The sequence below is a fragment of the Peromyscus leucopus genome, chromosome 15 (assembly GCF_004664715.2).
Source record: "Peromyscus leucopus breed LL Stock chromosome 15, UCI_PerLeu_2.1, whole genome shotgun sequence".
NCBI lineage: Eukaryota > Metazoa > Chordata > Mammalia > Rodentia > Cricetidae > Peromyscus > Peromyscus leucopus.
The window spans coordinates 33,229,015-33,252,428 of record NC_051076.1 but is presented as its reverse complement, the minus strand read 5'-3'; the positions used below and the strand labels follow the sequence as shown (position 1 = coordinate 33,252,428).

The window sequence follows — 23,414 nt, the reverse complement described above, 5'->3', positions numbered from 1 at the left end:
AAGTTGCCCTCTGATCTCCAATGCACAGTGTAGCATTCGTGACCCCCACATGCATGCACACACACGATCATGATAATAATAATAATAATAAAAAAAAAAAATGTGTTTAAATGGTCTAAAAATAAAGTAGCAAATGTTTAACAAGTAAAAATACATGAATTAAGACATAGGCTGCAAAATGAATACATCATACATATATCAGTATGTACACATGTGTATACACACACACACACTCATATTGCTGATATTGTGAAGATGAAAAGACAGCCCCATTTCGTGTGTGTGTGTGTGTGTGTGTGTGTGTGTGTGTGTGTGTGTGTTCTTTAGACAAGGTCTCATAGAGCCCAGGCTGGCCTGGAACTCAGTATGTAGTTGAAAATGATATTTAACTTGACTCTGCTGCTCCAAGCTCCTATGTGTTGTAATTAAAGGGTGGGCCATCACAGCCAGCTTGATTACACACACACACACACACACACACACACACACACGCACGCACGCACGCACGCACGCACGCACGCGCGCATCTTTGAAACAAGGTCTGTCTCACTATGTAGCCTTGGGTGGCCTGGAACTGGCTATGTAGACCAGGCTGACCTTGAACTCACAGAGATCCACCTGTATCTGCCTCTCAAGGCGTGTGCCACCATTCTGACATCACTTTAAAATTTTTTTTTATTTACATGTATGATCATTTATTTATTGTATGAACTCAGAGGTGCCTCATGAATGGGTTTTTCCCTGGCTTCCTATCTGCAATAACTTCACTATTACTGTTTCTAGAGACAATCACTTCTGTATCCAAAGAAATCTGTACATCTCAGAGTGTTGAAATTACTGCCCAGAAAGGTCAAACCAACCAACAAACACATTAAAGTCTGCTTTTTCTTTTCTTCCTTTCTTTTCTCTCCTTCTCTCTGTTTTAAAAGTCTGATCTCGCTCATCTCCAATAACATATTCACTCAATCAGCATGTCTTGTTTGGTGACCATGAGGCCCTAGATAAATAAAATACGGTCCCTCCCAGGAGGCCAGCAGTCAAGTGGTTTGTAGAGGCTGGGGGCCTCGGGAAGGCTCCCAGAGTGGTAACATTTGAGCTACAGACAGTTTCTATTAATTTAGCAGGCAAATTTTATTGGGAAATTTGGGTTCTGTGATGGGCACTGTGTTGGTTCATGAAGACCCACAGACCAGTAAGACAACAGCCTGACCTACATTGAGATGATGTCTCTCCTCTCCTCTCTCCTCTCCTCTCTCTCCTCTCTCTCTCTCCCTCCCTCCTCCTCCCTCCCTCCTCTGCACCTCCCTCTCTCTGCTAGGGATCAAACCCAGGGCCTCACACGTGCAATGCAAGTGATGCATCCCCTCTTCTGGGCACCCTGGTGAACTCAAATGCAGATGTCATTCCTGCTTCCCCTCGAGCACATGGTCTCGACTTTCTCACTTCTTTACCCTTTGTCTTTCTGGTGGAGTCAGACTATATCCCAGCTCTCAAAGGGCTCCTTAGCCTGAGTACCCTGCTTACTCATGGGCGGGCGGCATCTACCACTTTGCAGCATCATGGCTGCCGCCACACACAGCTCTCAGTTTCCCACTGTCTGTGGAGCAGACTCCAGGGCCATTCATGAACTGGCCTTCAAGGTCTGAAAATGGTAAATCAGAAGAAGGTACCAATCAGGAGCACAGCCAGGGAGGGAGATTTCATATGAAGGAAAGGTGACACCTTCTGGGTGGCTTACATTTTGGCTCCCGATGGCTCACCCACCTGGTCAGCGGTTCCTATACTCATTGGTCTTATGGCTTTATCTTCTCACTTTCACGTTTTTTCTTTTAGTGACCCCTCCCCCATCTTCCCCTCCATCCAACTGTCCTGCCTTCCTGAATGAAGCCGGTGTGTTCCTTCTGCACCTTCCTTGTGTTTCTCTACCCGATGAGCCTCTTTGTCAAGGCTGCTTCTGCGTGGCCTCGGCCCAGCCTGTAGGAGTCACGCTTGCAGAAGCAGTCACTTAGCACACCCTGTCACTGAGCGATGTGCGAGACGGGATATGTGAGTCCCGTTTCCTCTTTTGGACCGGGAGTGTTTGAAAGGCAGGGGTCAAGTGCCACCTTGCTGTGTTTATTCCAGAGAGATCCCTGTGGCTGAGGTGTGATTAACGTGACTGATAGCGGTCACAGTGATGTGAAGATCTCCCTACCATGTGCGGCAGGTAAGTGTGGGTTTGAGCGCTAGAGCCAAGTCCTGTTGATCTGGTTTAAATGCTCCATGTGGGGACGTGATGTGACTCTGATGTGACTCCATTTCTTCTCGAATAAAGTAAGTAGCTCCTTCGGGCGGCTGATTCAGGGATCCAGCTCCACCCACGGGCAGGTCATGTACCTGTCACAGAAGCTCACTTCCTGGCCGAGAACCATCACTTCCTCTGCCCTCGGTTTCCTCTTTGTGTCCTTTCCCTCTGCTAGCTGTTGCCGTGTTTGGGTTCATTTGTTTGTTTGGGCCTTGCCAAAGAAACTTCAAAAACAGCCACTGCCAGCCAGCAAGCCCATACTCAGGACTGTCGTAAGCAGATCTGCCCGGCATTCTGGCTGACTAGGCAATCGCTCGCTGTCTTGGTCCAGCGTTTGGCACAGCCAGTCCCTTTCAGTTACCGTATAAATCAGCCCGTAGCTGGGAGAGCCTTCTTTCATGCCTCCCGTCTACCCAGCCACACAGGAAATTGCTGGGCTGATATTTTCAGGGCCTCGGACTCCCTCTGTTTCTTCCTCAGTTGAGGGAGGAAGAAGCGTCCCCGTGGAAGCCCTCTGCGTTTCCCTAGGTTAAAGTTAGAAGTTGGATTGGGCCTTCATGCAGCAACCTGCTTGAAGCCCCGCTGTACTTCCGTCTTACGTCCACTTCGGTTCTGTTAGTGGTCCCACAAGCTTCCAGCTTGGCGCCCAAAGCAGCCCGAGTTCTCCCCGAAGAGGAGTACAGCAGTTTCTTGTGGGTCTGTCCCCCACCAGCAACCTGGGTGTTCCTCGGGCCATCCCTCTCCTGTAGCAGTAGACAGCTCAGAGAATCCTACTGGTTTTTTTTTTTGAGTTTGCAGGGTCTGGAGCAGACTTGGGAACCCATCTGCAATGCTTTGTGGTCTGTCTACCCTAAACTGCTACTTCTGACTTGTAAATATTGCTACAGAGGGTCCATGACCGACCCCAGCGTCCCAGATACTCAAGTCCCCCAGAATGCAATCCTTGTTTCTTAATGACAGCTGGTTGAGCTGAATACCCAGGACAGACCTATTGTTCTTTGAGAGATGGCGATAGACAGCAAAGCTTAGAAAAGATGAGTGGCCTCAGGCCTGGAAGGGGTCCCTCTCCTGAGCACTGGGATCACTGCAGACCACAGTCTAGGGAGGAGTCCCACTCCTGAGCAACAAGCACTGGGATCACTGCAGACCACAGTCTAGGGAGGAGTCCCACTCCTGTGCACTGGGATCACTGCAGACCACAGTCTAGGGAGGAGCAGTTTCCTTTTGAGTGGGAGTGGGAATCACCATAAAAGGCCTAAGGTATTTCCCCCTCTTTCCCCTCTTTGAAAGTCCCAGGTCCTGCTGAGACTGACTAAGATGAAATAAAAGGGCACACTTTCTTTTTTGTGGCAGTGGGGAATTGAACCTGGGGCCTTGCCCAGGCTGTGCCTCTGAGCTCACCTGTAGCTGCTCTGGGTTTGAAGGAGGGCATCTTTGGAAGTCTGTAGGTGTGGAGAAGGCAGCTAGCTAGGTGAAGTAATGCTCCCAGCTACTCCTCAGATGGAAAGCAGTGGCCTGTATTCCACTGAGGCTGGGAAAGGCAGGCAAAGTCCCAGGTCTCCCCTCAGAAGTGCGTAAATTGCAGGACTTCACCCGTCAGAAATGACTACCACACCCCAAGGTGCACACAACCTCGGAAGGTGGGACATCCTGGGGAGCCTCCAGTTTCTCAGAAATGAGTTTACTTGATTGACGGTGAAGGGAGCTTTTTCACAAAGTTATGAACGAAGATGTGACAGGCACAAGGGGCACTTCAGAAGCGAGAGGACAACTGGTCCGAAAGGCCTTGCTGCGAGCGGAAGGGGAAGCCTTTCCCCAGAGTCCCAGCCTCAACTACTGGCTCTTTCACTCAGTGAGTCAGGGTTGCTGGAGTTCTTGTTTTGGGGTTCTTGGCTCATACTTTATCGGTTTATGACCTTAGCTGTACCTAACTTTATTTTCTAAAACAAATGTATGTGCACAGTCGAAACCCCCGAATCCCTAAAAGGGGACGCCCCCCTTCGTCTTCAGATCCTTTCCTGACAAGCCCACTCGTCCCACAGGGGTCCTGTAGGTAGGAGTAAGGACCAACCTCCGGAGTTGGCCCCGCGACTTTGGAGCTGTGTGCTCCCTGCTGCGAGCAGGGACAGCGACCTGGGCAGGAGCGCCTTGACCTCACTCTCCCCTCGTCCCCCACCCCCACCCCAGCTCCGCGTCTCCGTCGGTCTTTACCTCCATGTCCTCCAGGTAGTCCTCCGGCGGCGGAGACGCCCGCTCGCTCGGGCAGGAGCTCGCGATCCCCGCTGTCCCCTCCGCTCCCAGCCCGGGGCCACTCTGGGACTGCAGCCGGCACAGGGCGAGTGGGCGGCGGCGCGCGCCTGGCTGCACTCGGCTGCGGGACTGTCCCGGTCGGGGGCCCTGCGCCAGAGAACGAGGAAGGAGGAGGAGGAGGAGGGAGGGACCGAGGGACGCAGGAGGAGGGGAGGGCAATGGAGGGGAGCAGGGAGGGAGGCCGGATCGGGGTTTAAATTTAGACACAAATCTAAACAGATACTGTCCCTTCCAGGGCAGGACTCAAGAGCCGGAGCCACGACTCCATTAATCTGCCCAAACATGGGCTGGGCAGCACCGCGCCCCCTTTCTCGCGAAGTTTCTCAGGACCCCGGGCTTTGCACGTTTTCAGACCGCATCAGCTCTCCCTCTTTTAGCCCGCCTTCTTTATTTTCCTTGCCCCTCACATTAGAATTGCCTTTTCATTCTTTTTCTTTTTGCCATTTCCTTCTTTTCATACCCATCTTTGCAGCCTCTTCCTCTTCCCCTCCACATCCTTCTCTTTATTACTTAACTTCATACCTAGCTTTCCTGGATTCAGTAGCCTGATAAGAATACCTTTGTGTTGACACCTCTTTAACTGTCCACCTTCCAGGATTCCGTTTGCAAGAAACAGCTATCAGGTTGTCGATCTCTTATCTTTCTGTGGAGGAGGGGTGGAGGGGAAGGGGAGAGACGGAGGGAGGGAGGGAGGGAGGGAGGGAAGAACCCAAGCAAAGTTTTCCAAGTTTCCTGTAGCAGCAAGCTTCTCTTCACATCTGCCCTGATGCACGCATGCCTGGGGTTTGTGGAAATATCTGCTCCCACAGGCTGCTTGCTAAAGGACCTTTTCTCCATTCCTATTAAATATAGCAAAGGGCACGGTCCTAAACATCCGATTCACATAAGCCCAGCTTAGCAACTCTCCCCAAGGGAGGTCGGTTTGTACAGCTCTCGGACAGCAAAAAGCCTGTGTGGGAGGGATGTAGCATCTTTGAATCTGTGCCAGGGCCATTGTCTGCTACTGGATTATAGCTCTAGGTGCCCCTTCTGGATCCCATTTCCCGGGGGAAATGCCTTCAGGGGACTGGCTGACAAGGATGCCTGTACGTCTTCTTACAGCATCCCTCAACTTTGTCCTCCAAACCAGGATCTGCTGCTACACAGAGGAGAGAGAACCAACACGGTGCCGGACCACAGGACAGGTGAACGTTGGTGCTGCCCCTATGCATGGAGCCCAAAGAGAAACCACTACCGGAAATCATCAGAGGACTCGACCACACTGCAGAAGGCTGTCCTGGCTGCTTCTCATCACGGTTGGTCTGTGGACTTTGAGGTCACAGGCCTTCCAAACCTCACTTTGTAAACCATGATGTCAGGGCAGAGTGTAGTTCATTGAACTCAGCAGAGCATGGGGGCAAGAATGTGTTTTCAGAAGCAGACCGGGGTTAGACTCTAGCCCACTGCTTTCTAGCTGTGCTCCTTTAGAAAAGCCCACTTACCCGATCTTCATTTTCTGCATCTTCACAGTGTGGCTGATGCTCTGGAAAGAGCAGCTATTTTAATAGTGCTTGTCTCATGCACAGGGTTCAGATGGACAAGCAATCCATAGTCCCTTTATTTAGATCCATACATTCTGGGGCCCAGAGAAAGAGTTCCCATATTCTCATCTACACAGCTGCAAGGAGTGTTCTAGACAGAGATGGAAGCAAGAAAGGAATGTCTTGCTGATCTTGAATTTTTGATCCCCCTGCCTCAGCTCCCTGATACTGGAGTGACAGGTGTGTGCCTCCAGGTCAGGCTGACTTTCCTCTTCTTCTTAGAGCCGGGGGCTCCTTTCCACTCAGAGAGAGCAGCACGAGTCTTCGGACTCCGCAGGCAGGAGGGCGGAAGTGCCTACCCAGAAGAAACCGTTGGGCCCAGATAATATCACAGCCACCAAGGTGACACGCAGCTGCTCTCCTGCCCCACCCTGCACGGGGCCTCCCTGGGCTGAGAACAGATGATCCACAGAGCAAACACTACAGCCTCTTCATGCTCCTGGGGCCAAGCGCAAAGCGGGTGGTTGCCCCAGAGCCCCGGCAGGGCCCTTCTCCCAGGGGGGGAGCAGAATGGACAGGAAAATCCAGAGCTTCTTCGAGCAATCTGGAGTATGTGTGGGATGTATTCTCCCTTTATCCTCCCTCCCACCTCTGGAGAACATCATCAGAAAGCAAGCGGAGACAGACAGTCTGCTAAGCATCCAGCTCTTCTGACAGCCAAGGGGAAGAGAAAGTGGCTGGTCTTAGCCCTTCTCTCTCCACTCTCCAGGGTCTAGCTGGCTCAGAAGGACCCACTTCCTCCACACTCAACCCGGGCTTCCCCTTTACAGTACTCTAACAAATCTAAACCAGCCAAGCCAGGAACGGAGGCAAGACTATGGAATAGCAGTGATGCAGCTTGAGCCAGGGAAGGGCAGGAGAGGAGGGCCCATGTCTACAGGCAGCCCTCGTGCGTAGGTTGTCAAGAAAAACTCGATGAATGACGATGTGGAAAAAACGAACGAAGAGCCAAGTGGATTGGTAGAATCTGTGCGTGTAAAGAAAAGGCGGAGTTGTTCAGTGAGGGCACCGGCACCTGCGCCCGGTCCTAGGGGAAAAATGACGTCTTGAAAGGGAAGATCATCAGAAGCCGTAAATGGTAACCAGGTAGATCGGTTACAAGCAGAAATGCAAGGGGCTCCAGTTAGTGACCTCTTTGTAAGTGGCCCTCCTGGGCGGCTGATCACTTAATGAACTAATTTCTTACATCTGAGGTAGGGTCTCTGTTATCAATTCTGTCCCTGTAATAAAATGTCCTCACCCACAGCCACAAAGGAGCTGTGGGGTTATCAGCTCACAATCCCAGGTTGCGGCCCATTATTTTTAGGGAAATCAAGGCAGGTGCTTAAAATACCACATCCCCAATCCAGACCAGAGAATAAACACATGATCCTTGCTTGCTCTGCTTGCCTTCTTCACTTTACACAGTTCAGGCCCAGCCAAGGGAATGGTGCTGCCCACAGGGGGTTGGGTCAATTAACAATCAAGACAGTCCCGCCACAGACATACCCACAGGTCAACCTGAGCCAAATCATTCCTCCCTGAGACTCCTCCCAGCTGGTCTTAGGTTGTGTCAAGTTGACACTGGAGACTAGCCAGCGTAGCCTCTCTGTGTCCCAGGCTGACTTCGCCCTGTGACCTACCTGTCTCAGGTCTGTGATCACAGGTGTCTACCACCACTCCTGGATTATTGATGGTCTACTTTTAATATTTAGAGCAAGAAGAAAATATTCTTGCCAGGTGGTGGTAGTGCACACCTTTAATCCCAGCACTTGGGAGGCAGAGGCAGGTGGATCTCTCTGATCTCTGTTCAGGGCCAGCCTGGTCTACAGAGCGAGTTCCGGGACAGCCAGGGCTACATAGAGAAACCCTGTCTTAATACAGACAAACAAACAAAGAAAACCAACAACAACAAAAAAAAAAAAAAAAAAAAAAAAAAAAGAAGGAAGAAAGAAAGAAAAGACTCTTTAGTGAGAAAATATTCTCCAGTCACTATAAACACTAACTAAAATATACACACAGTTGTCCCACAGTGAATGGTTCCAGGAGCACTGGTCCTACCTGCCACCGATGCCCAAATCTGTGGTACTCAGGTGTTTTGTATAAGATTGCCTGATACTTGCATATAAGCTGTGCACAGATTCCTGCATGCTTTAAATCACCTGTAGGTTACTTAATTCTTAAAATTTTACATGTATTTATTTGTTCTCCCTCCCTCCCTCCCTCCTCCCTCCCCCCCCTCTCGTGTGTGTGTGTGTGTGTGTGTGTGTGTGTGTGTGTGTGTGTGTGTGAGCACACATACCACACAGCCCATGTATGCTGGTCAGAGACCAGCTTTTGAAAGTTGGTTCTCTCTGTCTACTACGTGGGTTCCCGAGTTCAAACTCAGGTCATCAAGCTCGGTGACAAGCACCTTTACCCACTGAGCCATCTTCCTGGCCTCAGATTACTTTCAATATCTATATTGAATATAATATATAATAAAAGTGCTGCATCAGTAGTTACGTTACTTGGGAATAAGGAGAAAGGAAAAATCTGTATGAGATCAATACAGAAGCAATTTTTCCCCCTGAGTATTGACTGAATCCATGGATGCAGATTCACAGTTAGAGAGAGCTGACTGTCTACATTTCACCCCTAAATCCTGGGAGTATAATACAATAAGATAAACGGAACACCTGAAAGCCCCTGCTCCATTGTGCCATGAAGAAGGGTTGGGGGATTCATGAGAAGTCTTTCAGCGGGCCTGTAGGGCAGTGGTTTTGTGGAGATCAGTAGATCAGCAATCATGTCAAGGAGGGTAGAAATCAGTTTCCTCACTGCAGTGGCCCACACCTCTAATCCCAGCACTCAGAGGCAGAGGCAGGCAGATCTCTGTGAGTTTGAGGCCAGCCTGGTCTACATAGGCAGTTCCAGGCCAGCCAGAGCTCCATAGAGAAATCCTGTCTTAACAAACAAACATGCGAAATTAGAGCTAGGATGGATCCTGTGGTGGTGTACTGAGGGAGTGTACGGGTGGGCGCTCTCAGTTTTCAGTCTCCAGAAATGGGCGTATTGATAAACACATGTATGTGCACATGTGTATTTCCTACTTTGATACACTGAGATGACCCAAGAGCAATGGAACCCCACAAACAGCCCACACCTTTGTTTCTGACCATTCTGCACTAACAGAACTCTTTGGAGAAAATGAATGGAGTCCTACGCAGTAAGAGAAGCCCAGAACATTCTTATACCAAGAACTAAGGAGGTTCTCACTGGATCATGGGGAGACGCTAAGATGATACAGATGTTAGCTTACTTGGGACAGTGAAGTAAGTCACTTTATAGAGAAGAAAGTTCACAAGCGCTATATTGATCAAGTGACCAGACACCACCAGTGAGGGGACAGACCACATCCTGTGCTGCCTGATGAGACACAGGACACAGCATTGCTTCTGTGATATTTTGACCAAAAGGGACCATCCTGAGTCTAATCAGGAGGAAACATTGCACAAACCAATAGGACAGTATTTCTCAAAATGGCTGGTCTACAATTTTACAAAGAGTCAATGTTAAGGAGAGACCCAGGAAGAGATCTGATTGGAGGAGGCTGGAGACACATGACAAGTGGTTTAACCATGTAGTTTTAAGTTGGCCCCTTTGACTAGAAGCATGTTACAAAAACTGTGAAGAGGTTAATTAGAAAAGCTAAAAGGAATCTTGAGCAAAGGGTGTGTGAGTGTTCTTTGTACGCGGTTTGCAGTTTTCTCCAAGTTTAAAATCATTGAGCCGGAGAGATGGGTTAATGGTTAGGAGAGCATATTGCTCTCGGTTTCCAGCACCCACATCAGGTGGTTCGTCACCTGTAACTCCAGCTTCATCTCCAGGAGATCACACACCCTCTTCTGGCCTCTGTGGGTACCCACACCCTCATGGTGTGCACACACAAACACAGACACACAGACATGTATGTACAGGCTAGTTAGGAAGGAGCCTTAGTTGAGGAAATGCCTCCATGAGATCCAGCTGTAAGGCATTTTCTCATTAGTGATCAATGCGGGAGACCCAGCTCATTGTGGGTGGTTCCATCCCTGGGCTGGTGGTCCTGGGTTCTAATGAAGAGCAGACTGAGGAAGCCATAGGGAGCAAGCCAGTAAGCAGCTCCCCTCCAGGCCTCTGCATCAGCTCCTGCCTCCAGGTTCCAGCTCTGCTTGAGTTCCTGTTCTGACTTCCTCCAATGAAGTGTAAGCCAAATAAACCCTTTCCTCCCCAACTTGCTTTTTGGCCATGGTGTTTTGACAAAGCAATAGAAACCCTAACTAAGACAACGCACAACTTTAAACATCATTTTGATATAAACAAATTAAGAAAAGCAGCAGTGGGTAGGGGATTCTAGACTGAGTCCAGTTCTGGCATTTCATGTCCCAGCACCAGGGCCTGGTGATAATGGCCCGGAGACAGTGGACACAGAGGGAGTTCAGCCTTCAGGATAACCTGGGATAGGACCGGAAAGATAGGATTATTCAAATACACCTTTGCAAGACTTTGTGTTGCTTCCGTGGATTGAGTTAATACTTTCCCCCCACGGAGGCTGCCTCTGAACTCACTGTGTAGCCAAAGATGACCTTGAACGCCTGATCTTCAAGTCTCCTCTTTTAGCGTGCTAGGATTGTAGTCTGGTTTATGTGGCCCTGGGGACTGTATTTTTATAATTTTGGAGAAGGGATTTCACTGAATGGAGGAGAGTCTGACCACCCAGATGGAGGCCGCTGGCGGCTCCAGTGCTCTGAGGGGGGGGGGGGCTGCCTGGACAGCAGCTGAAGGTAAGGCCATCCAGGAACTCGAAGGGCTTAGAGCAGCCTAGCCAGCACACTGGCCTAATCAGCAAGCTAAAGAACAGTGCAGTAAAAAAACAAAATAAAACAAAGCAAAACACCAAAAACAAAACAAACCAAAACAAAAAACCCCAAAGGCAATCTGAAGGTCCCAGCTGATGTTCCCTTCCCCTTCTGAGGTGTGATCTTAGGGTTAGGAGTGAAATTTGGCCAACTTAACAAGTCAACTCAAGATTGACCAAGGTCGCCAGGCGGTGGTGGCGCACGCCTTTAATCCCAGCACTCGGGAGGCAGAGCCAGGCGGATCTCTGTGAGTTCGAGGCAGCCTGGCTACCAAGTGAGTTCCAGGAAAGGCGCAAAGCTACACAGAGAAACCCTGTCTCGAAAAACCAAAAAAAAAAAAAGATTGATCAAGGTCATTCAGGTCATTTGTGCACCAACTTCAATTTTGGCCCCCAGTGGCGATGACCCAAGAAGATTTGAAAAACTGTCTGTGCCTGGCACCTACTCCATTTGGATAGGGGGCGGGGCCTGGTGCTAGTGTGCTCATTTGCATACGTCTACTAAAGCTTCATCCTCAACCTGTTGGTTTCTCTGTCTGTTCTGTGGTGGTCTCTCTTCCCACCCATCTGTTCTGACGGGAACCAGGCATGTTCCTGTGTCCTCAGTTTTACCAGTCAGTCCTGAAATTCCAGCTCTGAGATCCCGCACGGTGACCCTCTCCCTCTGTCATAGTCACCGCCATCTTGTCTCTGCATGAAGTAAGCTTGTCTTGGCTAACCTGCACATCTCCCAACTCTTCTCCTCAACTCCAACATTGCTTGCCATCTCCCTCATGCATCTTGCACTCTTTCTAAAACAGGAGCCTGGCTCCCAGGGTTCCTCAGGATCCCTTGAACTTTTTGCATGACTCATGTGTCCCCATTCATGACATGACCACACTTATACCTTTAGCTCTTTTCTCAAGAGAATGCCTGGTCTTAGCCCTTGGAAAGCAGAGGCAGGAGGGTTGTTAATTCAAGGTCAGTCTGGGCTACATAGCAAGACTGTCTCAAAAAACAAACAGACAGACAGCAGACCAACAACGAAACCCCCAAGACCCCTCAGTATTATTTGATCATGTCCTCTGAATTGTTTTAGGGCCTTCAAAAAGTTCTTTCCTGTCCCTGGAATTCCTCCTCATCTTTCAGTTCCCGGTTGAGGCTTCCTCTAAGAAGACTTTTTTTTTTTTTTTTTCTGGTATGTTACATTTATTAAGAAAAAAATTTTATTCATTTTACATACCAAAGATCCCCTTCTTCCCTCCTCCCACCTCCCCAGCCTCCCCTTCCCAACCCAACCCCCTTTCCCTCTTACAAGAAGGTAAGGCCTCCCATGGGGAGGTACATTAAGAAGACTTTCTTAGTGCCACCTTCTTCTTGGTCCAACATTGTTGCTAGGGAGACCTTGTAACTGCATGTTTACCTTCTCCATGCTCCACCAGAAGTTCAAGACTAACAAGCACATTTCATTCACTTGGGTTTTAGGATAAGTGCTGACTTCAGACTTGATGGATGAGCTAAGGACTGAATGGACACTAGCTCCATGCAAAAAGACAGTGCCTTCATTTCCAATCTGGTTCTTGGTTTTTTTTTTTTTTTTTTTTTTTTTTTTTTCTGAAACAGGCTTTCTCTGTGTAGCTTTGGCACCTGTCCAGGATCTCGCTCTGTAGACCAGTCTGGCCTCGAACTCACAGAGATCCTCCTGCTTCTGCCTCCCGAGTGCTGGGATTAAAGGTGTGCACCACCACTGCCCGGCCCCCAATCTGGTTCTTTCCTGTCAGCATAAAAATGAACTCGTGATAACAGTGCTGTATCAGAGAGTACATAATAGCGCAGTGGTCTAGGGGTCAGCTCGGACACCAGCCCACCTGTGACTTAGACTAAGAGACTTCATTATTTTGTCTCTTAGATCCATCTCTAAAATGGGAATAAGGGAACTCACTGGTAAGCATTCCTTACAGCTCAGTGCAGTGAGCTGTAAGGAATGCTTAGAATAGTCCTGGCACACGGGTGTGATAAGTACACTCCTCAGTAGTAACAGGAACAGAAAAAACTAAAAGCAGCCCAGGGCCAGGGAACACAGGTGCTTCATTCACAACAGGATCCCTCGGTCACCCATCAGTTCCAAGCCAGCCATCCCTTGTCATTTCCACTTGCTTTTGACAAGCCTCTGTGCGTGGCCATAGTCTGACCTCGCTCGAAAGAAAGCCTTTGCTAGGCTTACTCTTCCTTCTTTGTAGTTTGTACAGTGGTTCTTTAATATTCTGTATTCAGAAGCAGTTCTTTACTTATGCTTACACATGCCAGAACAGGAAGAGGAGGAGGAGGAAGAGGAAGGAGGAGGAGGAGGACGAAGGAGAAGAAGAAGAAGAAGAATGAAAATAAGAAGAAGAAGAAGAAGAAGAAGAAGAAGAAGAAGAAGAAGAAGAAGAAGAAGAAGAAGGAGAAGAAGAAGAAGAAATAAATAATGCCACAGTTTGGAATAAATTTTGCTACATTGAATAGCTATCATTTTGGAAAGCACTTTTAGGTTCCCCGGAACTAAACAGCACACAAATAAATAGCTGTAGCCCACTCCCAGTGTGAGCAGGACCGGCTCTCTTTCTTAACGTTTTCCACATGTCAATACTTCCTTTGCTCTTCTCTTTCCGTTGTATAAACTGACAATTCTTGGTGCTGAAGTATTCTTCATGATTTTGAGGATATGTCACAATTATGTTGTCTAAACTCAGATATCCTCATTTACCTCCCAACTTCCGGATCTGTTTATGACTTAAGACTTTCCTCACCTTGTGGGTCCTACACTGCAGGTGCCATGAGGCAAGCTGGGGGGCCCTAACTTAGTCACCCCATCCAAGAAAGCGATAACAGAAGTGGAAATCAAATACTATACTGCATATTCTGAGGCAGCGGACAGTTGGATGATGCAAGGTCCTGAGGAAGACCGTGCTGACAGGGGGGAACTGGGCCGGGGAAGCCCAGGGGCAAGAGAAAGAGGAAGTGGACCAAGATGTGGCTGATGGGGTGGAAAATGGGGGCTCATGACGTGGGGGACAGACTCCAGGTAAAAGAGCCTTGTGAGCCCTGAGGAGCAAGGGGTGGGGAGTGAATGAGTTCCTCAGAGGCCAGCTTCAGGTGCCCTCGGGCTGGTGGTGTGTATTCCGGCAGGGTGCACATCAGCCTTTGAGCTGGGGTGATTCTGGGATTCATTTCCTCCTGGGAAAGTCAGCGACACATAGAGTATTGATCTGATGGTATTTTGCCACTGGTGTTTTCCCTGTGAAAATAGGTGGAGTGTGTGTGTGTGTGTGGTCTGGTTTCTATTTTGTTTCTTTTTCCTCCACCCACGCAGGGAAAGACTTTTAAGTGGCAGCAAGGAGTGAACGAAGCAGAAAGGGTGAGGAAGGGAAGCCAGGGGCACATCCCGTGCTTGCCCATGCATGCCATGCCGGGCAGGCAAAGGCGCCCCAGGGAAGACCCGAGGCTCAGTTTACCACTAGGTTCTTTGAGAGGGCGAAATTATTCAACCATTCTGATTCCTTGATTTGATGAGAACTCTCATCAGTCACCTAGGGAGGTGTAAGGAACTCCTAAAGTCAAAACCCACCATGAGCCGGGCAGTGGTGGTGCACACCTTTAATCCTAGTGCTCAGAAGGCTAGGAGGCAAAGACAGGCAGATCTCTGAGTTTGAGGCCAGCTTGGTCTACAGAGCGAGTGAGTTCCAGGACAGCCAGGGCTACACGAAGAGAAACCCTGCCTTAAAAACAAACAAACAAACAAACAAACAGAGGACGATGAAATGGGTTAAGCACTAAATCTGACCCCACACAGAAGGGCCAGTTAGGAAGGAAGGAAGGACCGACACAAGCCCCCCCTCTCCCCCCCAGAAGTCACCCAGTGAGATGAACGGCCTCTCCAGCTCCAGCAGAAAGGAGAATAGTGTGGGTGGCAGTGGCTGGGGAGTGAGGTGGGTGAGGGGACAGGGAGGAATTTGCATCTCATGGCTCAGTCAGATCTGAAGCTCACATCCTGTTTCTCTGTAGGTTGGGCGCATTGGGCGCCAAGAGCCTCCTCTGACCATGGCCAGCCTCAGGAAATGAGTGTCAACAGCCTTGCAGATGGGAACCAAACTTCTGGGTGACTACCCATGAAAAGGCAAGTCCCGCCTCCTCACCAGCTCCCTGCCCTCCCTCTACTCCGATTCTAAGACTCCAGGCCTCACCCCTCCTCCCTAGAGACTATCAACAGGAAGTTAAGTCAGCTGGAACACTCTGTTCCCTTGACATTTTTTTTTTTTTTTTTTGTTTTAAATCTGCAGCTGTGTTAAGGCTTCACGAATCTTCGCTGGCTCTGCATCTTGGGTCCATCTTTTCATCTGTCTGGTGCGTTTCCTCCCACATCCATACACAAAAGCGTGAAAACATGGAGAAAACTTTGGCACCAAGAATTGAAGCTATACAAAGGGATGGGCACATGCAAATGTGACTAGGGTTTGCAAGGAGGGAAGGGGATGGTAATAAAATACTGGGGGGTGAACTATTGGCTGTTGATGAGCTAAAGATGTCCTGCTTAGGTATCATTACTGAGGAGAGACCATCAAGGCTGAAGAGAAACCCTAAATAAACTCTCCTCACTCCCTCATGGTGCTGACCCCTTATCAGTCACATGTGGGTGTGTCTTCTCTCCTAATATCCTAACCTGCCAATTTAGCATAAGTTGTATTCACTCTTACTATCAGGAAGCAGTTGGCATTGGAGTGAATGAAGCTTCTCTCTGTCCCCCATCTCAACCCAGCTTGTCCAGTAATGAATACAATAAACAAAACCAGAACAAAGCAAGCTGCAGTTCCCAAATGCAGCTTGGTCCTGTCGGAGGTGACGTTTCTTCATTTCCGGTAGCTGCGCATGCACTTCCGTCTTATTACTTGTTGGTGTTTCTGTCTTCCTGGGGGATGGCTCTGATGTTCTTCAGGGTTAAGACCCCGTTCAGCTAAGGCAGCCATTTTTTTCTGCTGCCGGTCACTCAAGTCTAGAGAGAAAATACTTCAGGAGTTAGACTAAACCTCTATGCCATCAGCGCTCTAGGAAAGGGATTAATCTCTTCCCAAGGTCCCCCTCAACAGACGCAGGAAGAACGTCCTCCATTCGTTGCAGCGCCGTTCCATTAGTGCACATGTGTAAAGCCTCAGCGTTGGCTCTAAAGGTCACCCAGGAAAGTGGCTTCTCCTTGGTTACACAGGTTAGATATGTTCCCTGTAGAAAGCCTTGATGACCACTGTTCCTTCAAACCCAAGTGTGAGAGAACACAGTTCATAAGATAAATTTGTCCTCTATATCTCCATAAACCACACTCAGAAATCCCGGTGATGCTACAAAGCCCAGATGCTGATCTTTTATTGACAGCTGATCATCCTGCTCTGGCTTCCTGCCTGCCCACCCACCATCCTTCCTTCTCTCTTTCCTTCCTCCCCCCCCCCCATTTTCCTTCCTGATTCTGAAGATTAAAACCAGAGCATCACACATGCTAAGTAAACACTGCCTGTGAGCCAGACTAGCACCTGCCAAATTGATTTTTCAATAAATATCCAAACTATATCTATATATTCAAACCAAATGTGTGTGTTGGGGGGGGGTGGATTTTGTTTTATTTCTTAAGACAGAGTTCCACTAAGTTGCCCAAGCTGGCCTTGAACTTATGATCTTCCTGTCTCAGCATCCTCAATGCTGGAATTCATAAACATTCATTTTACTCTCAGCCCCAATACTGTATTTTATTTTTAATTATATGTATTTATTTTAGTGTGTGTGTGTGTGTGTGCGCGCGCACGCGCGCATGCATGTGCTATAATAGCACAAGGGTGGGGTCAGAGGGCAACTTGAGGGAGTTTACCATATGAGACCCGGGAATGGAACTCAGGTTGGTGGGCTTCGTGGTGGCATCTTTACCCATCGAGCCTTCTTGCTGGTCCCTGAGCCCTAAAATTTAAAAAGTAAAGCCTGACGTTAACATCATACTGACCAGTGAAAACCCGACAATCTTCTCTATAAGATCTGCAGCAGGGTAAGCGGGCTCGCTCTTGCCACTTAAGTTCAGTGAGGCACAGGAGTCCTCGTCAGAGCAGTGGGCAAGAAGATATAACAAACATGCACGCTAGAAAGGAAGGAGAAACCTCTGCTTTCAGATGACATGGTTTTGTATGTGTATAACCCTGAAGATTCCACAAGAAAATACTGCTAGAGCTGGGCAGGTGGCGCATGCCTTCAATCCCAGCACCTGGGAGGCAGAGGCAGGCAGATCTCTGTGAGTTTGAGGCCAGCCTGGTCTACAGAGTGAGTTCCAGGACACGCTCTAAAGCTACAGAGAAACCCTGTCTTAAAAAACAAAAAAAAAACAAAAAAAAAAAAAAACAAAAAAAAAAAAAAAAAAAAAAGAAAAAAGAAAAAAAAAGAAAAAGAAAAAGAAAACACTGCTAGAAATAGTAAATCCAGCAATGTTACAGGACAGAAAATTAACATAAAACTCCATGCTTCTGCTCAAATGAGCAACCCAAGAAGGAAGGCAAGAAACAGTGTCATTTAAAATGGCCTAAAAAAGAGTGAAATGCACAGGGAAGAGTCAGCTTAACAGGGAAGTAAAGCTCCACACACAGAAAACCACAAAACATTGAAAGAATTAAAGAGGCTAAATAAATAGAAAGACACTGTGTGTTCATGGATCAGAAAATGCAATATCAATAAAAACCATTCTTCCCAAAGCTATCCAGTCATTCATTGTCTTTCCTGTCAAGGCTGCAATAGTACTTTTTGAAAAACAACAACAAAACCCCACCAGAGATATTTATTTGCAAAATGCACATGGACCCTCAAGGGACTCCACATTACCCTATTGGGGAAATTATAAAGGCCACTCCACGTAGTTAAAAGGAAGATTTATTTAGTGGGTGACTTACAAATGAAGGAATAGATAGGTTGCGGGGGTCTGGGGAAGGTGTATCGCAATCCAGCGGTGTTCTCTGGAGCTCTGCTCAGTCAACCTCCACCGTCCAGGGTCCAGGAACAGAGAGAACGCTGGCCCATCCAGGTCTCGGGTCTCCAGACGCCTCCCTTGACCTCGCCTCGTAGGCGTGACAGTTGCCAGAGTCTCAATGGGGGTTGGAACTTCCAGATCCAAGCTGGAATAGCTACCCACTACATTACCCAAAATCTTGGAAGTGGCAGGCCTCAAATTTCCTGAATTCAAAACATATGACAAAGCTACAGTAATCAAAACAAAGTGAATCCTGGCATCAAAACAGACAGGCAGACCAAGAGAACAGAAGAGACCTCAGAAATAGACCCTCATGTCCATGTCAAAGGATCTTCAACAATGGAGCTGGCATCATGTGTGGAGAAAGGGTCAGCCCCGACACATGACAATGGAAAGAAACACTGTGCACTCATATGCTCAAGAAGAAAGTGGACCCTTGTCCATTATATATAAGAATTAATTCCAAGTGAATTAAAGGCTTGGCCTTGTGACACAGACCTGCAACTTCAGCTACTCAGGAGACACAGGCAGGAGGATGACATGTTTAAGGCTAGCCTGGACTACAGAGTGAATTCATGGGTAGCCTGGAAAACCCTATGTCAGAACGAAAAGTAAAAATGAGCTGGGTATCTAGCTCAGTGGCGGGGCAATTGAGGCCCTGGGTTCAATCACCAGTACAAACAAATAAATAAATAAACAAACAAGCAAATAAAAAAATTAAAGACCTAAAACCAAGACCTACTGTGAAAAGGCACAGCATGGATTTGGCCATGGTTCCTTGGATGTGACACCAAAAGTGCACAAAACAGTGGCCAAGATAGACTCAGGGACTTCACAGACCTGAAGAGTCTGGACACTAAAGAGAACAGCATGGCGAAAGTCAAGCTATGCCACTGAAAATAATCATGCATCTGATAAAAAGTTTAATATTAAGAATATACAAAAATAGCGGGGCAGTGGTGGCGTATACCTTTGATACCAGCGCTTGGGAGACAGAGGTAGGTGGATCTCTGTGAGTTCAAGGCCAGTCTAATCTAACAGAGTGAGTTCCAGAACAGCCAGGACTACACAGAGAAACCCTGTCTCAAAAAACCAAATGTGTGTGTGTGTGTGTGTGTGTGTGTGTGTGTGTGTATGAAAATATACAAAAACATGCAAAAGAAAGAGAACTCTTATAATTCAGCAACACACTAAACAACAACAAAATCCACTAACTCCGTTAAAAACCAGCTGAAGGACCCGAGTGTGCATTTCCCTAAAGAGTGTATGCAAGTGTAAGAAAGGACGTTCGATGCCACCAGCCATTAGAAAAACAGCAGAATCACAGTGAACAGTGACCTCACACCCATTTAAGACAGTGACTGCGGAAGACCACAACTCAAAACACGAGGAAGGGTAGTTGTTGGGAGCACAGCATGAAGGTCCTGTGCACAGAGATCTCCAGAAAACCAGGAATGTTAAGTACACCACAGGATTGGTTGTCTTTTCAAAGAAACAGACTTTTCCCCAAATTCTATTGTGTTTAAATATGCTGACAATAACGCCCCCGACATCAGACTCCCCGAGGTTTGATCCAGGTTGGCAAAGTCAATCTAAACTCAGTTTTCATGCTTACCTCTTCACAATTCATTTCCCTGACTGCCTACACCTGCAGGGACCCCCTCAATTAGTAAGGGTGTGGCAAAATCAGAGCCCCTGTGCACTGCCGTCCAGAAAGCTGGGAAATGGAGGTGATTAGCAGCCTGGTGATCTACATTACCTGTTGGGGCAAGCTGTATCAAGCTCCTAAAACCAGGACTGGAGGGGGCTAATAACCCAAATGACCTCTACACTATCTGTATGACTGAGATCACACCAGATCCTCTCTTGGGTCCTTAAGCTCATATTGGCAGCCTATCTATAGAACCCATCTTCTTAGAAGAAATGGCATGTACCCTGAGTTGAGTTTCAGTGTAATTATGCTTCCTTGTGCATGGGGGATTGTGTTACACCAGGAAACTGTTTTTTCCAAATTCTATTGTGTTTAAATATGCTGACAATAACACCTCCCTGACATCAGACTCCTGTAGTCAGACTTTCTCATCAGACTTTCTTGGACCACCAGGCCCTAAATAATGATATGGAGACATTATTGATTATGGAAGCTTGGCCTTTAGCTTAGGCTTGTTCCCAACTAGCTCTTATAACTTAAATTAGCCTGTTTCTATTCATCTATATTCTGCCATGTGACTCTTTACCTTTCCTCCATAATGTATGTCCTGCTTCCTCAATGTCTCGCTGGCATCTCTCGCATGCCTCAGATTCTTCTCCAGTTCCTCTCTTTCCCCAGAAATCCTGCCTATTCTCTCCTGCCTAATTATTGGCCATTCAGCTCTTCATTAATCCAATCAGAAGGCCCCTTTCACATAGTGAGATCAAATATCCTACAACAGACTCCCTGAGGTTTGGTTCAGCTTGACGAAATCAATCTGATCTAAGTTTCCATGCTCACCTCTTCATGGTTCATTTCCCTGCTTGCCTACACCTTTAGGGACCCCCGCCCCACCCTCAGAGAGTATGGAGAAATGGAATCCTGTGCTTTGCCAGTGGAAATGGAAAATGATGCAGTCCTTGGGAAAGACAGTATGGAAGTTCCCCAAAAATATAAGACAAAGGTAGAGGATGTAGCTCCATGGTAGAGCACTTGTCTAGTATACAGAAAGTTGTGGGTTTGATCCCCACCACAACAAAAATAAATTTAAAATTATACTATCATGTGATTCAGCAATTCAACAATGGTATATATTCAACAGTATTGAAAGCAAGATCTAAAAAGAAAATTGCAACCTTATTTGTTATAGCATTGTGTACAGTAGCCAATATCAGGCAGCTGCTCAAACATCCACAGAAAGATCTATGAGGGAACATCAAATAGCTTCAGAGTAACAGAAAATCTTGTTGGATCTACCTTGATGAATCTTAAGGACATTACAAAGTCAAAAAGGAACACATAACTTCAATTATATTATAGAGTACTCAAAACTGTAGACGCATGAAGAAGAGTGGAGGTCACCAGTGCTGGGCAAGGGAAGCTTTTGCTTAGTTTGTCTTAGTATTTATTTATTTTTATTCTGTGTGTTTGTTTGAGTTTCTACATGTATGTATGTGCAGCATTTTGTGTGCCTGGTGCTAGAGGAAGCCAGAAGAGGGTGCTGTGGACCTAAGCCCCTGTTCAGGGCACCATCTGTGGGGGGCCAGCTCCCACCTTTTAAAAGGTTCCTATGAGGAGGAGAGAGCAATAAGACGTATTAGGTAGACTGATAGGCCTAGCCAATGAGAGGAAAGAAAGAAACACAGGATAGCTTTGGGAGGACCTGGGTCAATACCCAATGGCCCAGAACTTTATTCAAACTGGCTTTTTATAGCAATGCCACAGGGTGACGCAAAAGACCTCCCCTTATGGGGATATTTTATTTGTGCTGATATGTGATTTTATTTGACCATAAGCTATGGTCTGCCTCAGGAAGGTGTGTATTTTCCAGGACTGAAGACCACTGGCTGGAGAGATGAAGGCAACTTCAGACAATCATCCACGGGGTGTCAGAGTCAGCCGAGATGTGATCCAGGTGAATGACTTGACTTTAGAGGGGGTTGCTAACGTGGGCCAAGCTGAGCAGTGGCAAGGGGAGAGGCAGAATACCCTGGCCTGGGCTTTGCACGCTGCCTCAGTCTTTGGTTAGGCATTGAGACTAGCTGTGGAAGCCACAGCAGACACAACTGGATCCATGTTTGTTCTCTTTGCCAGCCGTCTCTGAATAACAATGATTGGTGTACCAACCGATGATGAAATGCATGATGAAGAGAGACAATGCTCGTAACGGTGGAATCTGCACCCCATGTTCCACACACCCAAGCTCAGCTGCTGATGAATGGGAGGAGTTCTTCCTGAGGCTTTGGGTCTTCCAGAGCTCCCAGCATGGTGCTGGCCACAGTTTTGCTGTTCATTTTCTGTGTCCACCCCCAATCCACTCTCACCCCTGCATGAAGCATGTGTGTGTAGTGTTTCAATCATTACCCTACCCTGCAAGCTGCAAGACTTCTGTGAAGGCTACCACAATCTGTTTGGTGAAGCCTCTTGAAGCCTCTGTGTGGTCTTCTACTATGGATTTCTATAATCCTGGCAAATTTGCTTGTCCAAAGACTGGCTTGTTAGGAAAATGACCCATATGGATAGCCTTTGAGGCTGTGATGGTCACACAGGAAAGTCACAATGCCATCTCATCATGATCCTTGTAGACGGAATTTTCTTTGGGCCGCCAGCTCACAAATAACAACAGGGAGACTTCTTATTAATTATGAAAGTTCAGCCTTCGCTTAGGCTTGTCCCACTAGCTCTTATAACTTAAATTAACCCATTTATTTTAATCTGCATTCTGTCACATGGCTCTGTCATTACCTCATGTCTCCATACTGCCCATGCTGCTTCCTCCGCATCTGGCTAGTGACTCCACCTTTCTTCTTCCCAAAGTCTTCTCTGTCCCCGGAAGTCCCACCTAACCTCTTCCTGCCTAGCTATTGGCCATTCAGCTCTTTATTAAACCAATCAGAAGGTGCCTTGGCAAAGACACATCTTCACAGTGTAAACAAATATTCCACCACAGATCCTCATCAAATATACTATCCTTCAGGACATCTGAGATGGTCTCCTGGCAGCTTGTGGTGAGGAACTGCATGCTGGTGTCCACCCTCACAGTGCCTGTGGTGTGCTGTCCTCAAGACATTGTAGGGTGGATGCATGGGAGGCTGCCAGGTTGCAAAGGTTCAGTTATCCTCCTGACTGCGGCGGCGGCGGCGGCGGGGACTTCTCAGCAACACTGGCAGGGGAGAGGGAGGGGGGTGGTACAGGAATGGGATGCGGTGGGAATCCTCCCAGACCTTGACTGTTCCCCCTATTGCTGTGGTTCCCATCTTCCTAACGCTGTGACCCTTTAATACAGTTCCTCATGTTGTGCTGACCCCAGCCATAATATTGTTTTTCATACTACTTCATAACTGAAATTTTGCTACTGTTATAAATCGTAATGTAGATATTTTTTGGAGATAGAGGTTTACCAAAGAAGTCTTGACCCACAGGTTGAGAATCGCTGCTCTAGGGGAACACATTGATCCACCTGGCTCCAGAGGCCTTCTCCATGGGTACCAGGTGCTTCTTCAGGTACTGTGGCACATGGCTAAGTCACTTGCTCTCAGCCAACCCAGGATGTGCTCCAAGTCAGGAGGAGCCACCAGCTTTGAATTTTCAGGAGACCTAAGTCAGAGTGAAATTTAGGTTATGTATGTGCATGTTATGTGAATAAAATATGTATTATGTATTCACTTACTTATTTTGAGGTAAGA

The 23,414-nt window shown here is 47.7% G+C and overlaps 1 protein-coding gene across 1 annotated transcript in view; it reads right to left on the bottom strand.

The window, feature by feature from the left end:
* Rcsd1 (RCSD domain containing 1) overlaps positions 1 to 4,823 on the bottom strand; it is a 61,800-nt gene extending 56,977 nt beyond the window's left edge. The window contains exon 1 of the mRNA XM_028864380.2: positions 4,496 to 4,823. Within this exon, the coding sequence (XP_028720213.1) occupies positions 4,496 to 4,501 (6 nt within the window). The 5' untranslated portion in view covers positions 4,502 to 4,823. The remainder of the gene's footprint in view (positions 1 to 4,495) is intronic.
* Between the last annotated feature and the right edge of the window lie 18,591 nt (positions 4,824 to 23,414).